At 39.8% G+C, this 26,887-nt stretch overlaps 1 protein-coding gene across 2 annotated transcripts in view; it reads right to left on the reverse strand.

Moving 5' to 3' along the window:
* The window catches only part of LOC133654058 (serine/threonine-protein kinase 24-like), a 31,227-nt gene extending 9,981 nt beyond the window's left edge, over positions 1-21,246 (reverse strand). Inside the window, exons 1-6 of one of the 2 annotated variants that reach the window (XM_062054020.1) lie at positions 21,112-21,246; positions 20,557-20,672; positions 11,054-11,284; positions 10,898-10,954; positions 5,265-5,373; positions 192-349 (exon numbers count right to left, since the gene is read on the reverse strand). In XM_062054020.1, the coding sequence (XP_061910004.1) occupies positions 192-349; positions 5,265-5,373; positions 10,898-10,954; positions 11,054-11,284; positions 20,557-20,598 (597 nt within the window). In that variant the 5' untranslated portion in view covers positions 20,599-20,672; positions 21,112-21,246. Of the gene's footprint in view, positions 1-191; positions 350-5,264; positions 5,374-10,897; positions 10,955-11,053; positions 11,285-20,556; positions 20,673-21,086 lie in introns of both variants that reach the window. The other variant, XM_062054019.1, reaches the window with a different exon arrangement.
* Between the last annotated feature and the right edge of the window lie 5,641 nt (positions 21,247-26,887).

Genomic DNA, 26,887 nt, shown 5'->3' on the forward strand with positions numbered 1-26,887 from the left:
TCAGGCCTTCAAAACAAAAACAGGCCATTTAATTAACAAGGGTACACCACAGTAGGCAGTTGTGTCTTTCCCCACCTCTGGGAATTTGGATTGTGTTTGACATTTAAGATTCCACTGTACATTAAACCAGCACAGACACTTACCATGTTTTGTTCGCATTAGCAATGTCATATCTGACTGGCTTTCCTCACCTTAGAGTCGTATGCAGATTGTTTAATGACTTCGGGGGCCATCCAGAAGGGCGTGCCCACAAAGGTGTTGCGCTTGATCTGGGTGTCGGTAAGCTGGCCTGCCACGCCGAAATCTGCCAGTTTGACCTCGCCTTGCTCAGAAAGCAGCACGTTAGCAGCTGTGGTGAGCAAAAAAACACTATAAGTATAGTCATGCAACATCAAAAAGTCTGATCAGAAAATCCAAACATGGATTAATCTTTACCAACAGTCCTGGCAATGCCTAGGTTTAACTAAAATCACAGCAAATCCAATTTCCTTCAGTCAAGTGAAAAAAAATGGGAGCTTACATTTACTCCACACATCTCATTGTAATACAAATAGTAACAGACAGCACAGACAACATCTACATTAATATGATAATATTCAATATAGAACACTAAAACAGTTCCTAACTTATAAATGGTTTAACAGTTACCCCATTTAGCCAAGAATTAATGGAATATGTTGTAAAGCAGGGGTACCACCAAAGACCACATATGAAAAGAAACTTAAGTGTCTGTGCGTGTCCAGTATATTCAACTATTAGCAGTTATTTAGATTTTAGGTTTCATGATAGTCTTTTTATCAAAGCACTGTTTTAATTTCTTCATTTCCACTGTAATTATTATTTTTGTAACAGCATAATGAGCAGCACAGTTACAGTATAAATAACTCATTCTAAATTAAGTAGTCATCTTTGTTAGTTAGCACATGTCTAAAAATATTTCAAGCTGAATTCCGAAGCCAATAGTTAAATTAGAGCCGTAGGCCCGGGCTGATATTCGATAAGTCAATTAAACCGACGATAAATAAAAATTAAGTCGGTAAGTTTTCCAGCGTCGATAAATTGCAACGTGCATGCTTCAAGAGCATTCACGCTTTTGTCGCTTTCAGCAGCTACACGCGTTTGTGCCATAGCGTAATGAAAAGAAGAGGGTGAATTCACTTGTCCTCATTAAGTGTCTTTGACTCTTTGTGTGGCAAGGCAGGGCCGCTGGCCCACTAGCATCACATGGTGTAACTAGTAGCATGTAGTAGCTAACATGGAAAAAAGTATTACAAAGCCAAATGCCACCACACCAGTGTGGGAATATTTCAGTTTAAACCTTTAGAACAAGCTGAGACAATGAACGCCGAGAATCCAGTTTGCCAAATGTGCGCAAATACAACAAACCTGTACGCCCACTTGAAACACAACCTTTTGACATACCACGCTCACTTCGCGTTTGGTAAACAAGCCAGGTCAGTGTAAACAAAACGGTGCAAAATAGTGTGCGCTCATAGAAAATGGGGTTAAATATATCGCCAAAGTCATACAGCCATTTAATACTGTTAAAAAAGTAGCATTTTTACAAATGTTACAAACGTTTGACAGACATTTGTCATGCTGTCGTTCTCACTCGGAATCTGACAGACTTAAAACATTTTTTGCATATGACCTGTTAATACATCTGCTTATAGTGTAGTGTTTATATTGTTACTCTGCACTGTGGTTTAAAAAAGTTGTAACTTGATTGCCAGTAATGTTCAACTCGACCTCTGCCTACATGTTCAATATTGAAGTGCAACTTTGTTCGTCAATACTTTATTTAGCCATTCTATTTACTGTTTTGGTTGCGTATATTTGAGCCCCCCAACATAATTTATTGCTTTTTGTTGTGATTTTTATTCAATACACTATTTTATTATTTGTTTTATTTAACTTGGAGATTTAAGTTTTCATTCCAATTACAAAGTATATATATATATATATATATATATATATATATATATATATATATATATATATATATATATATATATATATATATATATATATATATATATATATATATATATATATATATATATATTTTGTTTTTTGGCAATAATTTGTAGGTAAAATATCGTCAAGCAAAATGTGTTATCGGCCCAGGCTTATTCATGCTTATTCTATTACTGTAGATGTATATGTTTCAATTTTATATTATTTACCATATTTTTCTGAGTATAAGTCACTCCAGAGTATAAGTTGCACCGGCCGAAAAAGCATAATAAAGGAAAAAAACATATATAAGTCGCACTGGAGTATAAGTCGCATTTTTGGGAAATTTATTTGATAAAGTCCAACATCAAGAATAGACATTTGAAAGGCAATTTAAAATAAATAAAGAATAGTGAACAACAGGCTGAATACGTGTACGTTATATGACGCATAAATAACCAACTGAGAACGTGCCTGGTATGTTAACGTAACATATTATGGTAAGAGTGATTCAAATAACTATAACATATAGAACATGCTATACGTTTACCAAACAATCTGTCTCTCCTAATCGCTAAATTCGATGAAATCTTATACGTCTAGTCTCTTACGTGAATGAGCTAAATAATATTATTTGATATTTTACGGAAATGTGTTAATAATTTCACACATAAGTCGCTCCTGAGTATAAGTCGCACCCCCGGGCCAAACTATGAAAAAAACTGCGACTTATAGTCCGAAAAATACGGTAGCTTATTAACAAACAGTGTTAAAACAAACAGTTGTGAACGAAAGGCAAAATTCCTAAAAATGTGCAGTTCCCCTTTAAAGGCCAAATGTTCCTTTGTGTTCTTTTGCCCAAGTTTAAATTATTGCTACCGTATCGGGTTTTGTACTTTCAATATTGTTACTTTACAGATTATTACATTTTCATACATTTTTATTTCTATTTATATCATATGGCACATTCGGCACAGAGTTCAGATAGATGCCAAATCTTCTAAAATACTGTACATAAGGTTTTTATTCTTCAATTAGTTAATATAAAAATCTCTGATGTTAAAGATGTTATAGAACGTAATAGGGTGTAAAATAACGTAACTAATTACTCTTACAATGAGGTAACTGAGTTACTAACTCAATTACGTATCGGGAGAAGTAATTTGTAACTGTAACTAATTACTTTGAGGTCAGATGACCAACACTTTTAACAAATAGTATTTTTAAATGGAAGATGCAACATTTTAGATAAGTACAACAAAGCTTGACAATGTATTAAAGACCACACGCGGATTGATGGTTTTCAGGGAGTCAAGATGCTCTTTGTTAGGGCTCGGCTCTTTTGAACCATGGTTTGAATTACGCTAATTAGATTGATCCTTTTACGAGAGAATGGGTTTACCAATACAGGTGCTGACAGTTTAGAAATCTAGAAAGGCTTCATGACTCCAACTTGGACTTACACATTCGTAGCAGAAAACTTACAGGGGAACTGCACTTCTTTTGGAATTTTGCCTATTGTTCACAATCATTATGAGACAAGACAACGGATATATATTATTTTATGCATTCTAAAACATAAATAAATGTAAATAAAAGTCTACTTATAAATCCCTCTAAAAAAAAACATCCAAAAAGCATGAACAATACTATATTTACATTTTTTGACTTGAATATTAACAAAGTGTTAGCAATATTTTTATTAAAAGTGCTAATGCAGATGAACAATTTTCAGCAGCGCCGTGATCAGAGGGAGCTAACAGCTTGTGCTATTGTGTTGATATCAGCGGCTGGTGAGCTGCTCTCACGCCCGAGAGCTCGCAAAAGTTTATTCTAGATCATAAATAATCGCTCTCACCTGGATAGTCGAAGGATGAAGACATAATCTGATGAGTTGGTCAACTTTGGCATCAAATTAAGACCCCAAAAATGGTGAAAAATACACAAAAAGATGCTTGGTTCCAACCCCTTTTTCCTTGTGAGGATTATGACTGATTCTACATTCAAATGGGAACATATGAACATCCTAGCAGTCGGCATCCTCGTGACAGCAGACATTGTACATTATGTACGGGACGGCGTGGCGAAGTTGGTAGAGTGGCTGTGCCAGCAATCGGAGTGTTGCTGGTTACTGGGGTTCAATCCCCACCTTCTACCATCCTAGTCACATCCGTTGTGTCCTTGGGCAAGACACTTCACCCTTGCTCCTGATGGCTGCTGGTTAGCGCCTTGCATGGCAGCTCCCGCCATCAGTGTGTGAATGTGTGTGTGAATGGGTGAATGTGGAAATAGTGTCAAAGCGCTTTGAGTACCTTGAAGGTAGAAAAGCGCTATACAAGTATAACCCATAAGTGGGGATGATGTTTGATAAGGAATTATCGAGTTCGAGCCTATTATCGAATCCTCTTATCGAACCGATTCCTTATCGATTCTCTTATCGAGTCCAGATAGGTTGTTGTATATGGAAAAAAACACAATATTTGGTTCAACAAAAGCTCACTTTTATTATATAATAAAAAAATAAAATCTAATAGATAAATAAATATTGACTGTTACCCACCTAAAAAAATAAAATAAAATAAATAAATATTGACTGTTGTTACCCAAAGTATATTAAGTGGGATTTTTCAGAGAAACAAATATATACAGTAACACAAAAACAACCTGTCTCTGTGATCACTATAGGTGTATAAATAATAATATAGTGTTAAATAAAAATCAAGAACACAACGAACGTGACTAAGATGGCGGAAGCTGGGGATCAAACCAGGAACCCTCAAGTTGCTAGCACGGCCACTCTACCAACCGAGCCTCACCATCCATAGTAAAAGTACATGTTACTATAAACATGTCTGTTACTACATTACATATATATTTACAGTGTGTAGATAAAACCTTTATAAAGGTGTGTGGATGTCTTGGAGAGGGCTTTATAGGCGGAATGGAGATACTACCATTGGCTCCATTGTAAGCAAAATGTATTTACAATGCATTTAAAAAAGAAAAATATGTGTTATTGTCTTAAATACAAATTGTGATTGATGGCCAAAAATCCAAAAAATGTGCAGTTCCCCTTTAAGAAGTTAAAAAATTATATTTAAGAATGTACCTGTAACACATTACAGTATAATCCTCTTTTTCTCTCTATCCTGTAGGCAGAGGAACGATCACATTATTTCAATGACACATCTTTCTTTTGACTTTGTGGATTAATTTAGAGTCTTTCTACTGCTATCTGGTAGGAAATATAACTGTGGAGGAGTGATAGCAATGCAGTCAAGGTTACAGGTGCGTGCATCTGTGCATACCTTTGATATCCCTGTGGATCTTCTTCTCCGAGTGTAGATACTCCAGCCCCTTGAGGATCTCTCTCAGTATGGTGGCGATTTGGGTCTCATCCAGAGCACCTGGCTCCATCTTTGAAACAAATCCCAAACAAAACAAAACACTTCAGGTGCATGATTTAAGTCTAACCGTACAAACCATGAGCTCAACATCTGAGCTAATGTGCACCGCACCCTACAGTACATAATTGTGGAATAAATCCTTAGATCTCCGCTGCACTGACTCAATTTAAACTTCTTGATTTAAATGACACACTCCTATATTTTAATTCGGTCATTGCAGCACAAAGAAAAAAAAACACTAGGAATTGGACATTGGTATAGCTGCCAACATTTGGTGTTTGCAAATGTTTGCATCCTTGTCGATTGCCCTTCCCCGTATTTACAAGTACGTGATCGCACTGTCTGTTTTTTATGTGCCTAAAATTTAGCCATAGAATCATATGATTGCCACCCCCATTTCTCAGATTTCGGATAGAATATAATAATAATGACAATAATATGCACTTGAAATGCACCCTTATTAATTTGATATTCATCTGATTGTGTGTGGAAGTTTTGGAATGATTGTTATACATGTTCTATCAATAATGTCAATCAACTAAATATTATTTTTATGGCTGTTAAATGGGTCATATTATGATTGTTTTTCTACATTTAAACACCGCATTGGGGTCAACATAACATGTAATGGTGGTTCTCTACATCTTGCATAGATTATGTTTTACAGAATGTTTTCTTCAGAATGAGCAGTTTTGTGGGCGGGTCTTTTAACGTGCGTCCACTTCGACTGTGTCTTCTCCGCGCCCACTTTGTTGTAGTTTTTAGCGCTTCCATAGCGAATCTATTGACAGATTAAGTTTGAACTTTACGCTACTTTGTATTGCAAGAGTGGAGGATCCATGTCCATGCACGACCCAGTCAGCCCCAAAACAAGAGAATGGCGAAAAAGAAGGAGCTTTTTAACTACAGCGTGTTGGAGGACGCGCGCAAGCCAGTCTGGGTATATTCATACCATATATGGATAATCTGCTGTTGTCACACACACAAGAAAAATGTCACAAAAGGAGCAAATTCGAAACAACTCGTTTGGCGGAAGTAGGGATGAAGGCAAGATTATTTTATAAATATCCCTGTAATGCCTCCACTGTTTGATTTTAAATTTTCCGGACTTATGCAGATCCCCAGTACACAACAGCAGGTACAAATAGATAAGAAACGTTGGTTATGTATAATAGGGCCTCTTTAATCACTGGTGCCTCAAAGGGCTTCACAAACTCACGACAATGTCCCCTGATCTTAACCTACATCCGGGCAAGGAAAAACTAAAAAAAGACACCGAATCGGGAAAAAACAAGAAACTTTGAGAAGGGATGCAGATGTAGGGACCCCCCTGACCAGCGGCAATGGATGTAAAGTGGGTAAAGTTATTGAATTATCTAATTGTTAAATTAAAGTTAAAGTGGGAGTCCAGTCCATTGGTAAACCCACATATAGTATTGGGGGTCTCTTCTTCGAGGCTCATCCAGCCAGCTACGCAGAGATGTCTATAGCTGTGCATGAAAGACTGGTCCAAAGGTGGTCCAACTAATTGTCCATGTCTGGTCTCAATTTGCAAACACCTCCTCCAGAAATTAACTGTGGCCACCTGATATCCTCTCCACGCAGGGGAAGGGGCACTGAGCAGAAAAGCGCCAGATCAACTGGTCTAGAAAGGGGTCTATTTAAAGTAGTGCTTCTCAATGATTTTCTGTTACACCCTCCCAGGAAGAAAAACATATTTTGCGTCCCCCTCACTCTATACTATGAATAGTATAATTTGTCTGTAAAATTGTTATAACTATACCTATGCATAACATTGTAAGTTTGTTAACAGTAAAGGAAATAACACACCAGCCTTTCCTCATCTCTCAACGTGGTTACAGTGAAACCAAGTCCAACATACGCAAAAAAAAGCATCACGCCGCCCCAGGGGAGCCCACCCCACTATTTGATAAGGACTGATTTAATGGCTAAAGTGAGTTTTAAGGTAGAACTTAAATGCTTCTACTGCGGTAGCATCTCTAACTGTCACTGTAGGGCATTGCAGAGTACTGGAGCCTGAGTGAAAAACGCTCTAGAGCCAACAGATATTCGTAGGGCTCTGGAGGTAACTAATAAGCCGGGGTTTTTTGGAATGTAGATTTTGGGACAAAACATAGGGTGCAATTAAAACAGCAAGATAGTCAGGTCTAAACTTTAGGAAGTCGAGGTTGTAATTAGAAACAGACTCGTTTATATTTTTAAAAACATGACAAAGTACAAAAAGAACATCAGGATATATAACTTTGTTAATATTTTAATGATTATTCAACTAAACTATAATGGGGTCATATTTTCAGAAAGCTGAAGATCAGGGGACAGAACTAGTATTTTTGGGGATTTTGTACATGTAATGTAAAACTTACATGGTTCAGGCATTTGAGCACCCTTTGAGAAAAAAAGAGGAAAATAACTATCAGCACAAATTGCTTTCACGCAAACCCGAACAACATTTTTTTAAATGCAGACTACATTTCCTGCAATTGGGTACATTTCTACATTAAATTTTACCTTTAGATTTATTCTCATTTACCAACTTCTTGTGGCTGTCTTTTTGACACTTACATGTCTCATGTAATATACCACATAATTTTTTGTTTTTTTAGTAGATAATTTACTAACAATATTATCATTGAAAATGTAACATAAAATTCTATAACATGCATGCAAAGAACGTTTCCCATTTGGCAATGCTATCCTGTTGCGACGCCCCCTCGGGTAATATACTTTCGGTGTTGTGACCTCTGTTTACATACATCCCGTCAAAAATATACCTTCTTTCTGGCTGCTAATAAATACTGTAGAACTACAACTGGTTTGGAACTAACAGTGTTTGGATTGAAATCATCCAAATATGATAAGCAGCAAAATGGAAAACCGTCAACGTTGTGGCTTGGAGAGCGAACACAAGTAAGCTTACTAGATTGATGCTAACTAGCGAGCTTGTTTCGGCACCCCTGATCGTCTCTTTGTCCTGCAATTTAATGCAGCGTAAGGCAAGAGGAACAGCCAGTACTTGTTTGTTGTTTTGATCTTATTTTGTTCATATTTCATTAAAAATACACAGAAATAAATTTGTACGCAAAAATAAATGTTTAAAAATGCAGATTTCCACGTTTTTCACAGACATTTCACATGCTTTATGTTTTTATCTCATCAAATGGATAATTCTGTATAGTCAAAAAGTCATATTTTATGTTACTCAAAGACCCTTAATGTGATATGAGTGCTCTGTTATTTTTAGGAACAGACTTTAAAAAAACACTAGTCATAGAATTTCTGTATGACAGGCGTGTTCTGTGTTACGGACCCACTTTGGGTCCGTAACACAGCTTTTGGAAATCTGTTGCAAAAATGTTAGCAAGTAGGTGACCTGACCTGCCAGTGAAATATTTTTGCGTGCCGAACTTGATGAATCTGTTTTGTGTCGCCTCGAGCTCTCGCTGTGTCTTTCTGCTCATCAGTGTCAACGATTTACTGAGCTGCTCGATCCATTTGACGTATTTGCAACACGTATGCATGAGCATAAACATTTCCTGCCGTAATACTACAGTTTTATGACTTTGGATCGTAAAAAAATATTGCGAAAACAACAACATATGTCCATTCAAAGTACTTGGATAAGAAACAATGAAAAGTGGAGCTCTTCAATTATTAGCATGAAATGCAAGTTTATTTAGTTACAGCAATGTAACCACCAATATGTCAAAGCTAAGGTGAAAAGGGCAGCTTCAAATTTAAATAATGAACAATTTTACTTGTATTTGTATTTTTTAAATTGTAGTTGTTGATTGAAGTTATCAGTAGATTTTGTGAGCTATTGTTTTAAAAATATTGTTAAATTCCTACATTGTGAAAAAACTGCTGTCAAGTAAGAAACAGAAGTTACTGACTTTTAGCTCATGCACTAACAGATCTGGCAGCGACAATTGCTTGATTGCTGTTTTAGGAGGGTCTTCAATGCAGCTTTGATAACAGGCTTTATAATACACATTCAAGCAATATTAATATATTATTTTAAAAATTTTGACTGACAAACTTGAGTATTTTATAGCCTCACAAAAATGTCAGCATCTAGGGGATTTTTAATTCAGCCGGGATGTTGGTGAGTGCAATTTCGGAAGTCTATGCAGCTATGCTTTAAATATTTTTATCATCATGGGTGGATCAAAATGAGATTAGATGGTGTATCCAGATTAGACACCATTATTACATGATATGTTATCATCCACCAAAGATGACACACTACATCCTTGTTACATTACACACTAATGTCTGCTTGAAACAAGCAGCTACTGATTAGTGAGCTGTTTTTATTGTATGCCTTTAATTCGCAGCGCTGTTGATGTCATCATGTAAAATGTAATAAAATAACATCAGTAAAAGATCAAGAAATGTTAAACATACATTTAAGGACAAATGTTTTTTTTATTCTTTAGCGCCAACATTTCAGCTGTTTTGCATTAAATTATGCCTTTTTAATTTATTTTTCCATTTTTTATGGGGTTTTTCATTAATTCATTTCTACAATGTTCCACGGGCCGTTGAGAAAGAGCCATTACACAAATGACTCATAGGTCACAGTTTGAACATTGCTGATTTATGTACATCACCAAGAAGGCCAAGAGTTAGCAAACGACAGAGGTGTGTCTCTAAGCTTTCTCTAAGCAAGGTTTCATGCTTTTAGAGGTTTTGTGCACGCACTGCACGGTGATGATAATGCCGACACCCTGGGCTTGTGGAGACGCATCTTTGTTCTCGTTCGCACTGCAAATACTTCGTATTTTGTGAATGCTTGTAGCTGCATGACACAAGACACACTCCTCACTTTCACTTATGAATATTTGGACTCACTAAATATAGTGACAAAGTTGTAAATTGGGAGCACAGATGTTTTCTGCTACATCTCTGGCAAAACAAGTGTGTTTGCAGAGTGACATAAAAGCAGAATTACAATATGTGCCACTATGATTATACTGTACTGAAAATTGTCAATGAGTGAGGGCAAACCGGCAAGTACGCATTTTTGGTGTGAAAAAGTTCCAATGTTTATCAATGTCCGCCTCAAATAAATGAGTATATGGGGTTGAACACTGCCTCTGCTTACGCCTTCCTTGTCATGGGTGCCGTAAGCCCGTTGATCCACATTAAAAGTTATGCTTCTAACTTTACCATTAAATAAATGAGAAAATAACTATCATTCACTATCTAAATATAAATTACTATCTATCATTTTTAGTAATCAATTTACTGGAATTACTCAATGAGTCGTTTTACCTCTACCTCAAACTCTCTTCTAGTCAAACCTCTCATGACCACGGGCAAGAGCTTTCAAAGGGACACGATTGTAGACCTGCAAATGACTGGGTTGGACGACTACAAGAGCATCAGCAAGACATTTGAAGAGGAAGAAAGCAATATTTGTGCAATAATTGATAAATGTTATAAATACAAAATGAATTAAATAATACAATTAAATGAACTAAAACGTTAAGTACAAGAAAATGCAAACCCACCAAATCTAAAGCAGAGCCTCCTCCTAAATACTCCATGATGATCCATAACTTGGTGTCCTGCCAAGTTAAATAAAAGAATATAATGAGAGTAATGGCCTGATAAAGATTTTCTGTCACTCGTCATTTTATGATAATGTGTGTACATGTACTACAAACCTTCAAGTAGGAGCCGTAGTACTTAGTGACAAAGGGGCTGTCACACTGGCTCAGCACCGTGATCTCCTGCTGAATGTCTTCAATCTCATCCTCGGCTTCCTCCAGGTCAATGATCTTGATGGCCACCACTTTCTGAGTTCGCTTGTCGATCCCCTTGAAGACCTCGCCAAAGGAACCCTTGCCAATGCGCTCCAGCTTGGTGAAAAACTGCTCCGGGTCTACTCGGACATTCTGAGTGTCATACAAAGAAGCACGGTTGATTTATAGGGAAATCACCACATTCAAGACAAGGCATGGTTGCATCCACTATAGCGACATGACAGTACATGTATTTGTATTCTGATATTTCAATATGGTACAGAGGTGCAACAATCTCCCACACAGTACACAATAAAAGTGAGGGACAGGAAGTGTTAATGGTGTCACGGGTTGACCCAGACCTGGCCAATCATAAATTACAAAATAAATTTCAAAAAGTATCTATGTCGAGTGTGCAATACAATGGTGCTGCTTTTGTTTTGAAAAACGTTATTTGTATTACTTCCGTGTGGACGTATGCGCGTGTGCGATTGTGAGTGAATTGAACGGCGCAATCACAAATTACAAAATAAAGTTTAAAAAACATCTATGTCGTGCGCGCAATACAACTGTGCTGCTTTTATTTTGAAATGTGTTATTTATGCCGTATGTCCGGGGGGAACCTGTGAGTGAAGGTGCATAGAGACAAGTGATGAGACGCTAAAAAAAGAAAAGTTGATGACGAATGGCGTGTTTTCAACAAGACATGGACTGCCAAGTATTTCTTTACATAAATTAATGGTAAAGCCGTGTGCTTAATGTGTGGTACACAGGTTGCTGTGTTTAAAGAATATCATTTTAATCGCCACTACACGAAGAAACACGAGGGAAAATACCGGAATGTGTCTGATGAATCGCGCGCAAGGGAGGCCGATGCGTTGATGGTAAAACTGCAAACCCAACAAGGACTTTTTGCCATATTTCACACCCCCAGAGATGCAGCTGTCAGGACAAGTTTCGTCATTTCTCACAAAAGCGCCAGAAAAAGTAAGGCGTTTTCTGACGGAGAGTTTATTAAGGAGTGCTTATTGGACTTTGTTGCGCTGTATGCCCGGAGACATGGACTGTTTTTCGCTAACTTTGGATGAGAGCTGTGATGTACGTGACACCGCCCAGCTGCTCTTCTTCTTACGTGGGATAACTGCAGACTTTCAAATCACGGAGTAGCTGGCAGCCATGCAGTCAATTAAAGAGACAACCACAGGTAATGACTTGTTCACATAGGTAAATGCGTATTTGGACATGTTAGGACTGAAATGGGACAAGCTGGCAGGTGTGACAATCCAATCCACTTTATTTATATAGCACATTTAAACAACAAAATGTTTCCAAAGTGCTGCACAACAATATTAAAAACATTGTAGCTGAGATAGGCTCCAGCACCCCCCGCGACCCCGAAGGGAATAAGCGGTAGAAAATGGATGGAATATTCAAATATTATCCTTAGCTCCACCAATGACTGAATAAAAAGAAAAAACAATTACATATAAAACCAATATAAAAAACAATATAAAATAAATATGATTAAAAACTATTAATAACAACAGATGGTTGTCCAAATCTGACAGGGAAAAATGTTGGATAATGCAGGATAAAGTGACCATCAAAAGCAATCTGCTTTTGTATAAAGTTAAGTTAGGTTAAATTAAATTATTATTATTAATTATTATTATTATTATCATCATTATTATTTATCTTACGGTATATCAAAAATAATATTGAGCAAAATGTAATTGAAATATTGTCGTGTGGCCCTCCAGCAGTGCTCGGGTTGCTTATGCGGCCCGCGGTGAAAATTAATTGCCCACCCCTGGGTTGACCCAATCAACAAAAACAGTGCAGTCCTGTCTCTGGCTAGAAAACATTACGTCATAAAAACATATTTTTTTTACAGTAAAAAGACAAAATGCTTGCATTCATTTTGCATTTTGTAATGTCGTACGCTGATGAAAACATTTATACTAGAGATCGATCAATGAGTTTTTTTAGGGCCGATAGTATTTACAGTATAAATTACGTATTGGCGTCAAAATTGTGAATAATACTGTTACCAACTCTAAGTCTATTGACTTTGTTTAAATGCCTGAAGCATGTTTATTTAAAAAAAACAAGTAACTAAAAACAAACAAAAAGTGCAGGGGGTTCCTTGGCACAGTCACATTTCTTATAAAGTTAAATACATGGTTTAATAATACATATCTCCCTAAAGTGAAACAGACATATGATATACTATTCAACACCACGTAGTTCATGTAGGCTTATAGGATGAATATCCATTATGTCTTGAAAAACTCTATACTACTTCTTTTTTTAAATAAACTATCAGGGACAACTTCGGTATACACTTCATCAAACATTAATTAACTTTTTGCTGCTTGGTATTTCTTACTAAACATAGAAAAAGGTTAAGTTAAATAACTTGGTAGTTAAACAGCCATTACTGTCCGACAGTTTTCTCTCAGACTAACAGGCGTTGTCAGTCTGAAAAATTAAAAAGGTTAAGACATTGTCATGCTGCGATATAAAGTACAAAATGCAATGTACAGATAATCAAAAGCAATTCTTAGGTTATTATTATTAAAAACATTTTTAAGGCATGACCGTAACAATCCACGTTTTGTATAATTATATGTGTATTATTGTGTATTATTAGTTAGCCTGCCTGCACACACGCTCTCTCTCACACACACACACACACACACACACACACACACACACACACACACACACACACACACACACACACACACACACACACACACACACACACACACACACACACACACACACACACACACACACACACACACGTGTATATATAGCAGCATAAAATATTTCAAGGATACAAATCTTGCACAACTGTGCTTTGCTGTTCTGCAGCTTCTCGTATTGTACAAATTATCCTCTACCCTTTTCGTTTGTCCATGCAATAACACTAGACTGAGTTTCGTTTGACTTTTTTAGTCTCTCTCATTACACAAACATGATTCTACTTGAACGGACTGTTTCCAAATCCATATTTTGATTCACAGACACGTCGACATACTACAAGCAAGCAAAGCAACCACTTATATTTATTACGTTTTTACGGTATTCTGCTTATAGTAACATTACTAGTAGTTATGACATGTAGAGGGCTGATATGTTAATTACAATTTCTATATGTCTACGTACTTCCGCATCCATACAACCACCGGAGTTTCGCCAGGCTTGTCTGTCCGTTGTGTGAATGAGAACCCTGCAGAAGACCTCGGCTTCTAATTGGCCCTGCCTCTAACACATGCTTGGTTTGCGTAATTAATAAGATGGCGCCCTGGAGCATTTTTAAAAAAGGATTGAAAATGGAAAAACTTGGGGGGGGAATTTTTTGTTTTGTTTTAGTATGTTTTTTGTTTGAGGACAAACATGACACAAACCTTCCCAATTGTTAGAAAGCCCACTGTTTAATATGTTTGTGTGTATGCTTCACTGATGACAGTATTTGTGTCACATCGTTTTGTCTTACTAATTTCAGCGGTTCTTGAACTCACCATAGTGTGGACTGTGACGCAACAGTTTGTTTACATGTAAAATCTTCCACTACTTCACTGTCTCATTTTGTCCACCAAAAGTTTAATGTTGTGCGTGAATGCACAAAGGTGCGCTTTGTTGATGTTATGACTTGTTGGAGGGCTAATCAGGCATATTTGGTCAGTGCATGACTGCAAGCTAATCAATGCTAACATGCTATTTAGGCTAGTTGTATGTACATATTGCATCATTATGCCTCATTTGTAGGTATATTTGAGGTCATGTAATATCCTTTACTTTTATCCTTTTTGTATATAATTTAGTTTTGCATGTCTCACGACATATTTCGTCGTCGTCTGCATCCTTCCGTCTCGGGAGACGATGGGGTAGATCCAAAAAGGGGGGTGGGTCTCACTGCGAGATGGCCCCTGGGACCCGTTTCTTTTGCCAATCGGATGGGCTTAGAACCGGTATCTGCTGGAGTGAACTCTCCAGTGGACTTCTCCAGTGGATCTACACAGCCTGGGCATGGAACTATGGAGGGCAAGCTGTTGTCCAGGCAGCAAGCCCCCCCTCTCCGCATGGCTGGTGGATCTTCTTCATCGTATGGGCAGCTGTTTTCCGGCACCCGGACCTGAGGCCGAGGGTCTATGCCTTTTACCACCCCAGGCCCGGGGGGCCCTCCCGTTCATATGTCAGGACACACAGAAGTGAGCCAGGTCACCGAGCAGTCATCCAGGTCCGCCAGGCCACGCAAACCATTAGGAGCACGATAAATCGGGCAACGCAGGATCACGTGGTCGGCAGTCTGCTCCTCCGCGCCACACTCACACGTCGCGTTAGGTGCTAAGCCCCACTGGAACATGTTTGAGCGAAAGCGACCGACACCAGTTCGGAGGCGGTTAAGCCTCACCCAGGCCACTCGTGGTAGTGAGAGGCCTGGTATTGAGCCGGTGTCAGGTATGAAGTCACGGAGTCTGGAGGAGATGGTATGCTCCAGGTCCGTGCTCCATTTGTGATTCGCCCAGTGAGCCGCCCTGATGTTGTTGTCACTGCATTGCTGCAGGAGCTTCAGGGCGGCTGGTACCAGTGGGTCTCTGGAGGGGAGGCGGGGCGTTGGCTCTGAGGAGAGTGTGAGCCTTTCATGGAGCAGGTGGTTCTCATCCATGTTTGCCCGGCCCGCCAGAGTTGCTACAGCACCTTGGCGACGAAGCTCAGCGGGTTGGATGCCTGCTAAGATGGGCAGTAGCTCCACAGGGGTGGGGCGCAGGCATCCAGTGATAACACGCAAGGCTTCGTTGATCGGGACATCAAGTTGTTTAGAGTGAGCACTGCGCGCCCAGACAGGTGCGCAGTACTCAGCAGTTGAGTAGACCAGGGCAAGTGCTGCTGTTCGCAGAGTTCTTGCCCCGGCACCCCAACCGGACCCGACCAACCGTCTCAGCAGTGAGACGCGGGTGTTGAGTTTCTTGCGTGTTGCCAAGAGGTGTTTACGGAAAGTGAGCGACCTGTCCAGGGTGACCCCAAGGTATTTAGGGTCAGGACGAGGGTCTTCAGGTGTAGGACGAGGCCGGCATAGGGTAAGGGAAGCCCCATCCGGCTTCCGCACCTCGAACCTGATCTCACGATCCGCTTCCCAATTGTATAGGTGGAAAGCTTGTGTCACCGTCTTGGATTCGCTGAGCTTCAATCTCCAGTTATGGAGGTAAGCCACTAAAGTCGCTGGTGGATACAAGGGAGCGACGAGTGTCGATACAACTTGGCACCAGCGACACCGCAGGAGTTGCCGGAATGACGCTACAACGTCAAACCGCCTTCAGGACTCCGGCTCCTGATTTTCTGTCGGGGTTTACTCCCTTAGCCTTACCCTCGGGTGGGTTGACCGCAAGGCAGCGGTGGTTTTGAGATTGGAGATTTCCTTCTCCTAGATGGGCTGCCTTAACAGGTTTACGAGCCCCATCTGCCCGAATGCGGCAGGTAGCACGGGGGTACATCTTACCCGTGGCGGTATAAGCCCGACCTGACACACATAACATATTATCTGTATGTAATATTAGCTTCATTTTTGATATTTGTTTGTTTTCCATGTTGTTCCAGACCACAGCAAACATTACCTAGCTTGCCAAAGATTGTAATAAATCTTTTAAAAGAAGACAGCCTGCTGTTTTCTTTAACTTGGACGCACACATCTATACCTTTGGCCATTAAAAGCCAGTAATTTCCAGGACTTCTCTCACCTTTTGAGTAGCCTCTGATTTACTGATGGTTTCTAATATTGTAAAAATGTGTAGAATAAATATTATATTTCAACATTTCTGTCAACGAAGATTTGCTTCAGCCTGCGACACAGTCATTTTGATAGTAGGCTATTATCCATCCATCCATCCATCCATTTTCTACCGCTTGTCCCTTTCGGGGTGGCGGGGGGTGCTGGAGCCTGGCTCAGCTGCATTCGGGCAGAAGGCAGCTTTAATATTAAAGTACCACTGATTGTCACACACACACTAGGTGTGGTGAAATTACTCTCTGCATTTGACCCATCCCCTTGTTCTACCACCTGGGAGGTGAGGGGAGCAGTGAGCAGCAGCAGGTGGCCGCGCTTGGGAATCATTTTGGTGATTTAACCACCCATTCCAACCCAAGCAGTGAGGTAATGGGTACCAAATTTTATAGTCTTTGGTATGACTCGGGGTTTGAACTCACGACCTACCGATCTCAGGGCGGACACTCTACCACAAGGCCACTTAGGTCATGTGTTGCCTTCATTATTGTTAATTGTTTATTGAATGGATCCCCATTAGCGGACGCCAAGGCGACTGCTAGTCTTCCTGGGGTCCATATAGGATCATACAAAATAAAAATACAAAGACTACATGCATTACCAAACATTATACAAAGGAAAAATACAACATAAGATAAAAAAGCTAGTTAAACCCAGTATTAAGAATTCACGTCATGTGGGCAGCTGCAATAGGCGTATCTTCAAAGCTGTCTTGAATGACAATTTACTTTGTGAGAGATTAATGTGAGATGGCAACCGATTCCAGAATGATATACATCCATACATGACTGTATGTTTGAGGAGATTGGTCCTGGAAGCAGGAAGTGCCAAATAGCCATTGCTGGCATTCCTAGTGTCATGAATATGTGTTGATTTTAAAAACTGTTTGTAAAAGTAATCTGGTGATTGATCTAACATGATAGTTCTAAAGAACATAAGGAGACTACAATGCATCTTTTGTTCAACAGACAACCAGGACAGGCGTGAATGCATAAATGAAATATTAGTGCACAAAGAACATTTGAGTACCAGTCTAGCCGCTCATTATAAGACTTATATACGGCTTTTAATTTTTGCTGCTCCAGACAGATTTGTTTTTTTGGTCCAATATGGCACTTTTAACGTTTTGGGTTGCCGACCCCTGTTTTAGGAGGTTATTAGGTGTTCAACGTCATTTGAGAATTGAGTTTACATCGAGTGTTTACCATGGTTGAGCTGAGTTGTTTTTTGATTGATTGATTGAAACTTTTATTAGTAGATTGCACAGTGAAATACATATTCCGTACAATTGACCACTAAATGATAACACCCGAATAAGTTTTTCAAATTGTTTAAGTCGGGGTCCACTTAAATTGATTCATGATACAGATATATACTATTTTCATAATACAGTCATCACACAAGATAATCATCAGAGTATATACAATGTATTATTCACATTATTTACAATCCGGGGTGTGGGATATGGGGGGGGGGGGGGGTGGTTAGGATTGGTTGGTATCAACACTTCAGTCATCAACAATTGCATCATCAGAGAAATGGACATTGGAACAGTGTAGGACTGACTTGGTAGGATATGTACAGCAGGTAGTGGACACAGAGAGAGAGATCAGAAAGTATGAGAAAAAGTATAAAAAAAGTGTCTACATTTGATTATTTACATTTGATTATTTACAATCCGAAGAGGTATGATGTGAAAGGGAGGGTGTTAGTTTAGGGTTGAAGTTGCCTGGAGGTGTTCTTTTAGAGCGGTTTTGAAGGAGGATATAGATGCCCTTTCTTTTACACCTGTTGGGAGCGCATTCCACATTGATGTGGCATACAAAGAGAATGAGTTAAGACCTTGTGTTAGATCGGAATCTGGGTTTAACGTGGTTAGTGGAGCTCCCTCTGGTGTTGTGGTTATGGCGGTCATTTACGTTAAAGGCCTACTGAAACCCACTACTACTGACCACGCAGTCTGATAGTTGATGAAATCTTAACATTGCAACACATGCCAATACGGCCGGTTTAGATTAGTAAAGTGCAATTTTAAATTTCCCGCGAAATATTCTGCTGAAAACGTCTCGGTATGATGACGTGACGTAACGGATTGTGCGGAAGTATTGGGACACCATTGTGGCCCAGCTATTAAGTCGTCTGTTTTCATCGCAAAATTCCACAGTATTCTGGACATCTGTGTTGGTGAATCTTTTGCAATTTGTTTAATGAACAATGGAGATAGCAAAGAAGAAAGCTGTAGGTGGGATCGGTGTATTAGCGGCTGGCTATAGCAACACAACCAGGAGGACTTTGAGTTGGATAGCAGACGCGCTACCGTGAGTACAGCTTTGGCTTCCAAACATTTGATCGCTTGCCCGTGCATGCGTGCCGCTATGTGCATGTCACGTATGTAACTTTGGGGAAATATATGTGCTGTATAAACTTTAAGGAGGTGAACAGTACTTTGGGCTGTGGGATTGAGTGTGTTGTGCGGGTATTTGATTTGTATTGGCGGGTTATATGGACGGGAGGGGGGAGGTGTTTGTTATGCGGATTAATTTGTGGCATATTAAATATAAGCCTGGTTGTGTTGTTGTGGCTAATAGAGTATATATATGTCTTGTGTTTATTTACTGTTTTAGTCATTCCCAGCTGAACATCAGGTCCCACCCGCCTCTCACAGCATCTTCCCTATCTGAATCGCTTCCACTGCCCTCTAATCCTTCACTCTCACTTTCCTCATCCACAAATCGTTCATCCTCGCTCAAATTAATGGGGTAATCGTCGCTTTCTCGGTCCGAATCGCTCTCGCTGCTGGTGGGAATGATTGTAAACAATGTGCTTATGTGAGGCGCTCCACAACCTGTGACGTCACGCTACTTCCGGTACAGGCAAGGCTTTTTTTTATCAGCGACCAAAAGTTGTGAACTTTATCGTCGATGTTCTCTACTATATCCTTTCAGCAAAAATATGGCAATATCGCGAAATGATCAAGTATGGCACATAGAATAGACCTGCTATCCCTGTTTAAATAAGAACATTTCATTTCAGTAGGCCTTTAAGGAAGTAGTTTGACATGTACTTCAGTATCAGGGAGGTGTAGTGGATTTTATAGACTAGGCTCAGTGCAAGTTGTTTTACTCTGTCCTCCACCCTGAGCCAGCCCACTTTGGAGAAGTGGGTAGGAGTGAGGTGTGATCTGGGGTGGAGGTCTATAAGTAATTTGACTAGCTTGTTCTGGGATGTTTGGAGTCTAGATTTGAGGGTTTTGGAGGTGCTAGGGTACCAGGAGGTGCATGCGTAATCGAAAAAGGGTTGAACGAGAGTTCCCACTAGAATCCGAGCCATGGTGCTTTTGTTGACCAGAGAGGAGATTCTATAGAGAAATCTCGTTCTTTGGTTGACATTTATTTTCCTCTCTGCCTTAATAGTTGAGGGGATTATAATCACAGGAAGGTTGCATTTCAAATAAAAATGTTTACATTTAATATATTTGTTCCTTGTCCTAAACAATATCAATTATCACCAATATAACACACGTACCGGTATGTGATAGTTTTCTTCTACTACCGTTCTTTTGAACAATCACTTGGCACGACATGTTTATTGTATTGAAAAGATAATAATAACCCAACTTCAGGGTTTGTCTTACCTGCATACCGGGCAAGTTCCGTCGAACAGGAGGGTGGGCCATGGCGGTGATGTCTGACAGATTATTGTCCGAACTGTCCACTGCTTGTTAGATGACGTTTAAGTGGACACCTCGTCCTGTTCAGCAGACATGACAGTATTCGAACAATATCGATGACCTTTTCCAAACAATCAATAATAATAATACTAATGTCACAAGCTGGTGTCCGTTAGCTAGATGCGAGGCCAGATAGCAGCAGGCGAACAAATAACCCCTTGCCCGACTTAAGCGTGCCCGGGGAGTGGCAGCTATGTTTGTTTTTGTTTTTTTTATTCAGGAGCACAACTTTTTACGAGCCTTTCGCTGAAGAGTTGTGCCAGCTAGCCTAGCCTGGCTAGCTGGCTAAGCTAGGCGTTGTTAGCTTACTATCTACCGAGAACGGTTGTGCGCTCGTAACCTTCTCCAACGACGACGGGCGGCACGTTACGTAAAATGTCTCAAAGACAGGAGGACAGATCGTCACATTATTGTCTTATTAGCGGTTAGCTTGCCAGTGTTTTTGATCTCCTGCCTCACTTTAGCCCCGGACTCCCGGCCATTTTGTCGGCGTCATGACGCCTCGCAGGGTGCTTCTGATCCGGACGACATCCCGCTGTTGTCTTCCACTCAGGTGCTGCTACACGTACAACTTCATCATGACTTGGAGACATTTCAAAACATAACAAAATATGTTGAATTATACACATCCCGAAAATAAAAGTCACGTATGTTTTATTGAATGGATGCTTTCGGTTATAATATGATGTTCACATACTGTACATTGTTCATGCTAAATATACTCCAAAATATTATACATACACAACATACATTTGAAAGTTATTCTTTAGCATATATTTTCAGTTCAGTTTCAGTTTATTTCGAACATGCAAACAATACAATTCATTTCATTTTTCATTTATTTATTCAGGCAATGACATTAAAAAAAAAGTACAAAATTGACAACACATAATAATATAAATTAATATAGTGCAAAAGGTATTGTATAGTATGTTATGCATGAGTGTCCAGTTTTGCCGGAAAGGGAGTGGGAAGAAGATAATTTATTTAATCTCACCCCCAGTGATCATTCAGTGATTATATTCACATGAGTTTCAATTTTACTTTGTTCAAGGATTATAATACAGGTGTTGTATCATAGTGGTATTACCACAGGTAACAATAATTATTACACTGTAACAATAAGTTGTATCAACAATGTAAGAATAATGAATATACCAACAATGGTAATAGACAACAAAGCAATAATAGTAATAGACAACATAGCAATAATGGTAAGGAAACATTGAGCACATGTTAACACTTTGAGACAGAGTACAGCAGCAGGTCAAATTAAAGACCCTCATCTCTATATTTGAACCAGACCCCATGTTTGTATAATAGTTTAAATCGATTAATAGTTTGGCATTGCTTGTGTTGTAAATCCAGTTTGTTCCATAGTTTTACTCGGCATACAGACACACAAAAACTTCTACGAGTGGTTTGAGCTCTATGCAATAAGAAATATCCAAAGCCTCTCAAGTTATGAGCCTGCACTGGTCTTATAAAAAAACGTTGTAGATTAGGCGGCAATAATTTGTTAAATGCTTTATATAAAACAAGGTCATCAAATTTGAGCAACTTTGATTGCATAAACAGATTATGAGTATACAATTACAATGTAATGCATCACATATTTCCAGTTGTTCCATTACAGTACGTCCAAAAAGGAGTAGGAAGAAGCAGAGCTTATTCTACCCCTTTTCATATCATAGCAGTTTTATCCTAAATGTACTTAGAATTGGACATATAACATATAAACATTAACAATAATTGAAATGGTGGTATTTATTGTGTCTAATCAGTTGGAATTTAATTGAATAATCCATCCATTGTCTACCGCTTGTCCCTTTCGGTGTCGCGGGGGGTGCTGGAGCCTATCTCAGCTGCATTCGAGCGGAAGGCGGGATACACCCTGGACAAGTCGCCACCTCATCGCAGGGCCAACACAGATAGACAGACAACATTCACACACTAGGGCCAATTTTGTGTTGCCAATCAAATATTATATTTATTTTCCTGCATTATATGTTATTCTATTGTAAATATTGTACATTCTGAGAGAGTTGTGTAAGCTGAGAGGTACCTGAGCAAAATTGTCTTCAATGATTGTCTGTAATTGTTTGTTGTGTAACTTGTCCTGTGTTGTACTGTATTGCGTTCATTTTAAATGTCTTTGGTCCCCCTTGAAAACGAGATGCTGCATCTCAAGGGGTTTTCCATGAATACATTCAAATTCGATACACATATATAGTGGCGGTATAGCTCGGTTGGTAGAGTGGCCGTGCCAGCAACTTGAGGGTTCCAGGTTCGATCCCCGCTTCCGTTCTGTCCTTGGGCAAGACACTTTACCCACCTTCTACCAGTGCCACCCACTCTGGTTTAAATGTAACTTAGATATTGGGTTTCACTATGTAAAAATCACTTTGAGTCACTAGAGAAAAGCGCTATATAAATATAATTCACTTCACATATAAACGTTAACAATAATTAAAATGGTGGTATGTATTCTGTCTAATCAGCATTTATTTGATAACTTTTTACCAATATTGTCCTTGCTTGTTTTGTAAGAATTAAAAGTTTAATTGTATTAGTCTACGACATATTAAAGCATTGCAATTGTTAAATAATGTGAATTTTAATTGAAAAAAATCTAATAGATAATGAGATTTTGGAAATGAGCTATTTTACCTGACTTGGGAAGTCATGTCTTTGGGATAGTTATAAAGCTAGACTGACCAGGGACGTGCACATGATTATAGAGGGGCAGGGGCTCAAAGTCAGAAAAGGGCAGGAATTTTTTTTTTGGTCCTTTACACAATATGGAAATTAATGTAAAATAAAATTTGCTAATAGGAAGCTAACTATTTAGCTGTGTGTCCCTTGTAGGTAAAAGTGATTGCCCTTTCTTTTGTGTCAAATTATTCTCATAATAACACTACTACTGACCTGTCTCCGCTCGGGATAGTCTCCTGCTGGCCCCACTATGGACTGGACTCTCACTGTTATGTGGATCCACTAGGGACTGTACTTAGAGGGGGGTTACCCACATATGCGGTCCTCTCCAAGGTTTTGTCATAGTCATTCACATCGACGTCCCTTGTGTGGGCTCTGTGCAGAGGATGTCGTTGTGGCTTGTGCAGCCCTTTGAGACTTTTGTGATTTAGGGCTATATAAATAAACAGTGATTGATTGATTGATTGATTGATAATGAGTTCATTCACATTATCATAGGCTTGGAAGACATGAAAAGCAACAAAACACTGGTTTATTATTAGGCTATTTATTGTTAAAGATAAGCACTTTAATATTGAACATTGAACAGTGCAACATGAACTTTGAAAAAAAATACAAAAATAAATACCCAAAAGGAAAAAACTTTAATGTGAAAATCTGTCCTTCTTCCCTTAACTTGATGAAAACACCATCAATTTGTAACTTATGGTCTTTCTCACTTAATGCTCAGACTAAACAACTGAAACGCAATACAGGGCCAAAAATATGGACCAGGGGCCAGTAGAGGGCTGTAGGATGGAGGCCACCCATACCCAAATATGCTCCTCAATGTAGATTCAGGGCTTCCATGAAATGCTGTGAAATCATCAATTTTAGCCATGCATTAAGAGGTCTGCTACCCTTAGCTGCTTCCTGGCGCTCCTTGTCCTTCCTTTTCTGTATCCTTTCTTTTTTTGTCATTGTGCTGCAGGCATAATCAACATGAATCAAGTTTAAATACAGATGGTAATATTCCTAACAGATAACCTACATCTTATATCCCCACGATGCTGAAATTATTATTATTATTTATAATAATAATAATAAAAAAATATTATTATTATTATCATTATTTAAGTTAAAGTTACAGGCGGATCGGTGCGGCGTCTTCAGTAATGCGGACGCTGTATCGATCCGTTGTGGTGAAGAAGGAGCTGAGCCGGAAGGCAAAGCTCTCAATTTACCGGTCGATCTACGTTCCCATCCTCACCTATGGTCATGAGCTTTGGGTTATGACCGAAAGGACAAGATCACGGGTACAAGCGGCCGAAATGAGTTTCCTCCGCCGGGTGGCGGGGCTCTCCCTTAGAGATAGGGTGAGAAGCTCTGCCATCCGGGGGGAGCTCAAAGTAAAGCCGCTGCTCCTCCACATCGAGAGGAGCCAGTTGAGGTGGTTCGGGCATCTGGTCAGGATGCCACCCGAACGCCTCCCTAGGGAGGTGTTTAGGGCACGTCCGACCAGTAGGAGGCCACGGGGAAGACCCAGGACACGTTGGGAAGACTATGTCTCCCGGCTGGCCTGGGAACACCTCGGGATCCCCCGGGAAGAGCTGGACGAAGTGGCTGGGGAGAGGGAAGTCTGGGTTTCCCTGCTTAGGCTGCTGCCCCCGCGACCCGACCTCGGATAAGCGGAAGAAGATGGATGGATGGATGGGAGGTGAGGGGAGCAGTGGGCAGCAGCGGTGCCGTGCCCGGGAATCATTTTTGGTGATTTAACCCCCAATTCCAACCCTTAATTCCAACCCTTGATGCTGAGTGCCAAGCAGGGAGGTAATGGGTCCCATTTTTATAGTCTTTGGTATGACTCGGCCGGGGTTTGAACTCACAACCTACCGATCTCAGGGCGGACACTCGAACCATAGGCCACTGAGTAGGTGTCATTATCATTATTATTATTATTATTGTTATTATTATCATTATTATCATTATTATTATTATTATTATTTTGTTAACCCACACAGTAATAGCAAAGTCGCAATAAACTTTATATCTAAACCTCTACTGTGAGAGAAATGTGATTCGCCGTAAACACAGTGCATTTTATTTTGAAAATTGACCCGGTGTTTTATTTTGTATTTTGTACACTACTTCCTGTCCCGCACGATCCGCTCTGCTCTCTGCGGAATTGATGTGCCGTGCTCAATTGATGCGCTATGCTCCGACGTCCGGCAAAAACAGAAGCTGACACATTGAATAATAGAATTATACAGCGTTTTTCTGAAATATTACCCATATTAGATGCTGAATAAGTGGACGGCGACTAGACCATAACATAACTCACAGGTTCAAGTTGCTCCACTGTCACGTCTCCGGCTCAGTGGCGCAGTTGGCTCTCTCTCCTCTCACTTACTCACTCACTCGCCCTCTCTCTCTCTCTCTCTCTGGCGGAAGCGGCAGGCTCAAACAACCCGGTATTACAAGAAAACGTGGAGTTTTTGTACCGCTGTTTTTTTTTTTACATCCCTGACAGGAATTTATTGACGTTGTTTAAAGAAAAAAACAAAACAACAACAAACAAACACACACACAGGCAGAGGGCACTTTTTATGACGAGGCAAAAAAGGGCAGGGGCTCAAGCACCCATAGGGTCCTATGTGTGCACGTGCCTGAGACTGACCATACATCCTCTTTTCCCCGGACATGTCCTCTTTTGCGGAGCTGTCCGGGCGGAGTTTCTTAAATGCCTCAAATGTCCGGCATTTTGAGTTAGGGCTGCATGTATTTTTAATGTACATTCAGGGTTAAGAAGGGGTTAAAAACAAAACAAAAGTGTGCCCCGGAGGCCATTTGCGGCCCACAGCTAATGTTTTAAAGGCCCACGGCACATTCTAAAAATACTATTAAAATTAACAAAAACATAACTCCCTTAGAGATAGGGTGAGAAGTGCAGTCACCCGAGAGAGACTCGGAGTAGAGCCGCTGCTCCTTCGCTTGGAAAGGAGCCAGCTTAGGTGGTTCGGGCATCTCGTGCGGATGCCTCACGAGCGTCTCCCTAGGGAGGTCCTCGTTGCACGTCCCACTGGGAGGAGGCCCCGCGGCAGGCCAAGGACCAGATGGGGGGATTACATCTCCTCTCTGGCCTGGGAACGCTTCGGGATTCCCCAGGAGGAAGTCACAAATGTTGCTCTGGAGAGGGAAGTCTGGGGGTCTTTGCTGGAGCTGTTGTCCCCGCGACCCGATTCCGGATAAGCGGTTGAAGATGGATGGATGGAAAAACATAACAAAAGTGAAATTTAAAAAAAGCTTAAAGGTTAAATGTAATTTAGAAAAAGTTGCAATGTTGACTAATAAAACAAAGCTGTTTTTTTCTTTTTTCAAACTGTCATTGCTCCAAACATAATATTGAATCAAAATCAATGTTATTATGAATTATTGACCTATCCAAGGTTCAGATTACTTCACATCAAATATTCCACTTTGAAAAATATTTTTGGTGGAAGATTTTGCATATTTTGTGTGTTTGCCATTAAAAACATAGTTT

This window comes from Entelurus aequoreus, linkage group LG07 (genome assembly GCF_033978785.1).
Source record: "Entelurus aequoreus isolate RoL-2023_Sb linkage group LG07, RoL_Eaeq_v1.1, whole genome shotgun sequence".
NCBI classification, from domain to species: Eukaryota; Metazoa; Chordata; class Actinopteri; order Syngnathiformes; family Syngnathidae; genus Entelurus; species Entelurus aequoreus.